This window comes from Epithele typhae (assembly GCF_022376455.1).
Source record: "Epithele typhae strain CBS 203.58 chromosome Unknown BXZ73scaffold_2, whole genome shotgun sequence".
Lineage (NCBI taxonomy): Eukaryota > Fungi > Basidiomycota > Agaricomycetes > Polyporales > Epitheliaceae > Epithele > Epithele typhae.
The window spans coordinates 1,558,608-1,564,607 of NW_025954193.1; the positions used below are offsets into that span (position 1 = coordinate 1,558,608).

Sequence of the window (6,000 nt, forward strand, 5' to 3'; positions counted from 1 at the left end):
CGATGGCCACCGACGATAATGCGCAGAAAGCGGTGGACTAATTGGCCCGCGCCGCCGACCCTGCGTCTCTTAACCTTCTCCCTCTTTTTCGTCCACACTCTCCCACCCTCTCTTCCTCCGCCGTCGTCCACCGCGCCTCCCCGCCTTCTCCCGCCTCCTCCCCCAGCCACCTGCGTCCCCTTGGCCGAGTCCGTGCGGAGTCAGAGCAACGATGCCCGCCGTCCCCTCCTCCGCCGTACCCCTCAACGCCTTCGTCGACCTCTCCTACCTCCCCGACTCCTCCCCCTACGACGGCCCCACTCCCGACCCCGACTCGGACGACCTCTTTCTTCTCCCGACCTCCGATGGAGCCGCCGTCTCCCAGGTATGTCCCCGTCCACTCGTGTCCCGGTGAGTACTTACCCATCGCGCCAGTACGTCCTCGCCCAGGTGCCCTCCACGTCCGCCCAGGGGCCCGCGCTTTGCAAGCCGCGCCTCGAGCTCGCCTCGCTCGTCCTCCACTCGCCCTCATCTATCATCGGCACCCCCTTTGACCTCTCCCCCCGCTTCGAGTACCCGTTCCCGCCCGCCGTCCTCGAGGCCGCCCTCTCCGCGCGCGCCCATCCCGCACTGGTTATAGACAAGGGCTCCCCACCCAGGCCTCCTGCATACGCCTCCGCGCTGTCTGCGTTCACGCACCCACTCCCGCCCCCGCTGCCCCTCGCGTCGTCTGACCCACCCGTGCCGCCAAAGGCCAAGGCCCACAAGCGCAGCTTCTCGCCCAAGTACCCCGCGAAGGACCCGCCCATGCCCCCGGGGCTCGCCAAGAGGCGGCAGATGAACCGTACAGACCCAGATGCAGTCGCGGCGGAGCAGGAGGACGCACAGGCTCGGGGGCGAGGGGTGACCCTTACCGTCTTGACGGACTCGTTGGAGAAGGCGTCCAGGGAGCCGTTGCGCGCGGACAGGTGGAAGCGGAATACGCTCGCACTGGGACAGCTTCCGCAGGGGCTGGGCAGCTACGAGCAGCTCGTCAAGATGAAGTCGTCGCAGACCGTCAACCCGTAGTTTGTCGAGGGACACGGCTTTGACGGTTTGGGCCCGGCGACCCCCACTCCACCCACGATAAATATCCTCAGGGCGAGGACTTTCGACACGACATATCTATCCTACCGCGCCAGACCGACCCCATTCGCCCGCACCGACCTCATTCCCTCCTTTCGACGCGCTCCCAGTTACTCGCTCGTCTGCACGTGGGACATACACACGCTCAACCCGCTCAGGTAATAGCTGTTAGAAGACTTTTCGACGAACGGTCTGTCGATCATCCGCTCTCCCTCCGCCGCCGCCGCCTCCACCCCTCTGTACATATCTGCACGCAAGGTCGACGCATACGTGACGCGTAGACGCGCCCACGGGGTTGGCGTATGTGCGTTTGTGTATCACCATCTTTTTTCTCCTCCGACTCGCGTTCGTCGTGATACGAACGAACATTTTGTGTCACCTACCATACTTTGACTCGGTTAGTCGCGCATAGGCTCATCACACATAGGTATCTCTTTGGCTCTTTCCCCACGCTCTGTGATAACACATCCCGGATTCCCAAGTGCTCACTGCGCATCCTCACCTCATGTTTCCATCTTACACTCCATCTTTTCGTGTTCCCACTGCCGGTTACATACCTCACACTCGCTCTCCAACGCATCTCTGCTGTGCACATCCGTTTGATCCTTCCTGTGTATCCCTCCACCACGCGACCCAAGTTCCGGCCCGTTTTACTTCCATCACGACCCGTTCATGCCCGCTCCTCTTGACAGCATCGCGCACGCTTCCGCACGTACCCATACACGCCGGTACGTCGGTGGTTCGCAGAGCACACGTTGCTGCAGCGAATACATCTCCGCGCCTCGCGCCGCGGCGTCAATGCATATTTTCCCGCCACGAGTGGGCCACGAGGCCAAGATCCGGGTGGGGAAGACCGTCCGCGAAGCCTAAAGTCGACGTAACTCTGTACGTGCATATCCCCGCTGGGCGACGGCGACTGAGGAACATCACACGCGCGCGCACCGCGGTGAACGCGATTGCATGTGCTGCCCTTCCGCGACGAGGCCTACAGTGCTTGCGTACGTGTGGACGGACCGCGGCCAGCGACGGAAAATCGACGCGCGGCGAAGTGCCAGATGCGACGTCGGCGATGTTGGGCGTGACGTGTACGTGTTGGGCGTCGGGCGTGAGAGCAGTGCGCTTGATGCTACGTAGTACGTAGTGCTTACGGCGGAAGCGCGAACGCGCGTGCGTGCGCGCAGGCGTGTGCGAACGGGCGCGGTGAGGCTGACAAGACGGGCGGGCGGAAGCTGGTTTAGGCTGCGTGCAGTGGGTGCGCGGCGCGTGCTGATGATGATGATGATGATGTATTCATGCCAGTGCTGTAAGTATCTTCGTAGAGCTAAGTAATGCGCGGCGCGTGCGACGTGCGTGGCGGAGAGTTCGAACGCGGGCACGTGCCATGACGTCACGCGTCTGGGCGCTCCGTCATTGGTAGCCTCTGCAGCTACTGCCATAGGGTACATACGTATGTGGGCTATATATGGGCGACTCGTGTGCAGACCTCTCGACGCTTTCCGCAGCAGTTCGCACATCGTTCCGTGCGCCACTCACGGGAGGGCTACGAACGCGGCGAGCAGCGTCGGGAAGTCGGGCGTGCCCAGGCCGGTGACCGGGTCCCAGCCGGGTGCGGCCGCGAAGCCATCGGTGCCGCAGCCAGAGTTCGCGCCCGAGACGACATCGTGGAACGCGCGGGCGAAGGCGGGCGAGTAGAGCTGCAAGACCGAGATTGGGGGTCAGCGACGGACGGACAGTGCGCGGGGGGATGGGGACGAACGGCGGGGTTGATGAACCCGACGGGGCCCTTGTCGAGCGCGAGCCGCGCGTCGTTCGCGGCGACGACGAGCGCGGCGACGAGCGGCGCGGAGACGGAGGTGCCGATGAACTGGCCGACTGAGCTGGGGTCCCGACTCGGAGTCGGTCCGCTGTCCGCGCGCGGGCAAGAGAGGTGGAGAGAGACGACGGTCAGGCCTCGGGAGAGCTCGACGAGGAGGGGACGCACGCGTTGGCGGAGACGTCCGGGAACGCGCGCCCGGAGCGGTTGAACGTGCCCGGGGGGTACGCGGGCGCGGCGCGGCCGTCGAGGTAGGCGGCGACCGCGCCGTCCTGCCACGCCGGACGCGCGAACGTGTTCGAGAAGCCGCCCCCGGAGGGAAACAACAGCGACGCGACTTCGGGGTCCTGCGTCTGCGCGCGAGCGCGAGCGTGAGCGTGAGCGTTCGGAACGGGCGAAGGGTCACCGGGCTGGCGGGGGACTCTACGTACGGAGCTTCCGAAGGGAATCGCGGTGCCGCCGACGGCGGTGATGTACGGACACGACGCGGGGAAGGTGCCGACGAAGGACGAGTCCGGGGGGTCGTCGTCGACGAGCGTGCCGTTGGACGCAAGGCAGCCTTGCTCGAACACGCCGAGGTTGAGGCTCGCGCCGCCCCACGCCACGCCTGAGTCCCCGGAGGAGGCGAGGAACGTCATGCCTGTCAGGCTCAGCTGTGTGTCCGACGATGGTTCAGATACTGCGGTGCACATTGGGAGAGACGCGCGAGTCCGCACCTTGCCGAATTCTGCGCACTGTCGCTCAAGCACGGGAGTGATCAGCGGGTGTTGGATGTCGGGGTTGAGGGAGTACGAGATGGAAACGACGTTGGAACGCGGCGCGCCTCCGCAGTCGGTGATGTTTGTCTCCTTCACACCCTCCACGTCGCAGAAGGAGCCGTCGAGGGCGGCCAGGAAGACATCGACTTCAAGCGGCCCGTCAGCGCAGATCTGACCGGTAGATGACGGCGCTCACTTGGATCCTGCACGTCGTTGGTCTGTTTGACTTGGTAGATGCCCACGGTGAGCGAAGTATCGAGGAGGCTCATCATCATTTCAAGGTCGGTCTCCGCCTCTGCGGTCCCGAAATCGCCCGGGGAGTTGTCGCCTGTGCGACGGAGAGTCGGTACTCAGTCTTCGCACCGCGACGCGCCTCCTCGTCGACTCACCGCCCTGGACGCTGATCACGTTTGGCCGCGCCCCGACCTCCTCCGGCGCCCACAGCGCGAACCACTCGTCGAGGTCGCTGTCGATGAAGAACTCCATCTGGCGTCCGACTGAGTCGGGATGCGCAATGTGAGACGTCAGCACCGAACGGTTTCCCGACCAAACTGAGGCCTACGCACAAACCGCAGCGCTGTTCTTGTCGCTCGCGACGAGCGTGTAGTTGAAGTCGTAGAGCTCGCGGATGCAGTCGGGACTCACGCTCTCGTCGCATTCGGCCGTGGTGTTGGTGTCCGCGGCCGTCGTCTGCGCGGATCCCGACTCAGCATCGCCACGGGAAGGCACCGTGCACCGCGCATGATTCGCAGCCGTAACTTACCAGCTGTGTGCCAAGGTGCCCGGAAGCGGAATCGGGAGCCCTCTTGGAGCGAGCCGAGGAAGACAAGCCCCCGGTCCCAGCCATAGTGGGAACCGTAGGGTGCACGAAGTCGATGTGCTCCGCGACGTGTCTGGGGAGCCGGTGCGCGTCGTGGCAGCCCACGCGTTCCGCCCCGCCCGCGGCGCGGCGGTAGACGTGGAAGTCCGCACCGAGGAGCCGCTCCGCCTCCGCGACCGTGGCGAGGAGCGCGACGGTCCCGCCGTGCCTGGTGACGGCCACCCTGTCGCGAGCGATGCCGTTCTCGACGGCGAGCCAGGTGCGGACGGCGTCGACGGCGTGCTGGGACGGGCGGAACGTCGAGGCGACCTTCTCGGGGGACCAGTGCTTGCCATAGTTCGGCGACGCGGGGTCGGCGACGTCGAGGAGAAAGGCGTCGAGCCGGTCGAGGTTGCGCTGCGCGAGGGAGAACCGCAGGGGCACGAGCGTGTTCGGGTCGGCGCGGCGTAGGATGGACCAGCCCTGGGGCGCGGGGCTGGCTGACGCGAGGAGGGCGAGGCAGATGGTGGTGAAAGCAGGTTTGAAGAGCATCTAAGACTTGAGCTGTGCAGGTTGGGGCACCGAGACTGAGCAGCGAGTGCCTCGTTTTATACGGGTTCGAAAAGCTCAAATAGACCTGCAAGAAGTCGTCGAAAGTATCGTCCACGACTTGTGCCTCGTGTGATGTGTGGTCTATCGCCTTTCTCGATCTCCATAAGGAATGGGTCCATTCTACTGAGTGAGCAAAACACTCACGGGCTACATCCATTTCCGCGTGGCAGCTACTGCGCTTTGACTGCGGCGAGGCCCGATGAGACCGAGAAGAGTGGTTTTCTAACCATTTGAAAGAACACCGCCATTCAGTTGGCACAACCGGTGACAGTGGTACCCACCTACACCTTCTGGCCGTGATCTCGTACGGCCTCCCCTGGGCGGCGGGTGACGTGAGGACGCTGGGATGGGCTCTGCGCCATTTTATCCTGTATCAAGCACCATCAGCGCAGTCGAAACTATGTTGGAAGGTCACGACATACCATTGAACGGCCCTATATGATTGCCGGCCACACGTGTTGATCACCATACTTCTAGGAATTTGACACAGCAAGTGGAGGTGAGTAGCATGGGAAAGAGGTCTGTTTGGAGCTGCAGACGCGGGGGCGATCTCGAGCGTCTATATATGGTACTAGTCTCCACGGTCGAGTTGTAAGTTGAAGCTCGTCATCATGATATTGTGGATGTAGCTGGGAGGGGAGTACGTTGACATTCGCGGATGCCCCACAATGAGACGAACAAACCGGAGAAATGAGACCTCGGAGACCATACCACTGTGTGGCGCGACGACGCGTCTTGAAGAGCCCTTGGATGCGGCAACCAGCTTAGTACCCATGTAGTCCCATGTACCGCACCTGCACTCAGTGCGCGGGATATAAATGCTTGACCCAAAAAAAAAGATGTAGCTGGAAGGATGCTAAAAAGTGATAGCGGACGGTGGAGTGGTGAGTCGGCGGCCTGCCTCGATGACGGCC

General features: G+C 63.4%; 2 protein-coding genes across 2 annotated transcripts; one reads left to right on the plus strand and one right to left on the minus strand.

The window, feature by feature from the left end:
* Nucleotides 1–211: 211 nt before the first annotated feature.
* Nucleotides 212–1,047, plus strand: BXZ73DRAFT_96424 (uncharacterized protein; the record flags this gene model as incomplete). Its single annotated transcript, XM_048027074.1, has 2 exons — nucleotides 212–364; nucleotides 415–1,047. 2 exons carry the CDS (start codon nucleotides 212–214, stop codon nucleotides 1,045–1,047), a joined length of 786 nt encoding a protein of 261 aa, XP_047883425.1.
* A 1,586-nt stretch (nucleotides 1,048–2,633) lies between these two features.
* Nucleotides 2,634–5,026, minus strand: BXZ73DRAFT_73583 (subtilisin-like protein; the record flags this gene model as incomplete). The annotated part of the gene is made up of 9 exons (XM_048021918.1): nucleotides 2,634–2,798; nucleotides 2,861–3,008; nucleotides 3,086–3,270; nucleotides 3,349–3,570; nucleotides 3,634–3,821; nucleotides 3,872–4,003; nucleotides 4,065–4,172; nucleotides 4,242–4,365; nucleotides 4,439–5,026. The coding sequence occupies 9 exons, from the start codon at nucleotides 5,024–5,026 to the stop codon at nucleotides 2,634–2,636; spliced, it is 1,860 nt and encodes a 619-aa protein (XP_047883426.1).
* Between the last annotated feature and the right edge of the window lie 974 nt (nucleotides 5,027–6,000).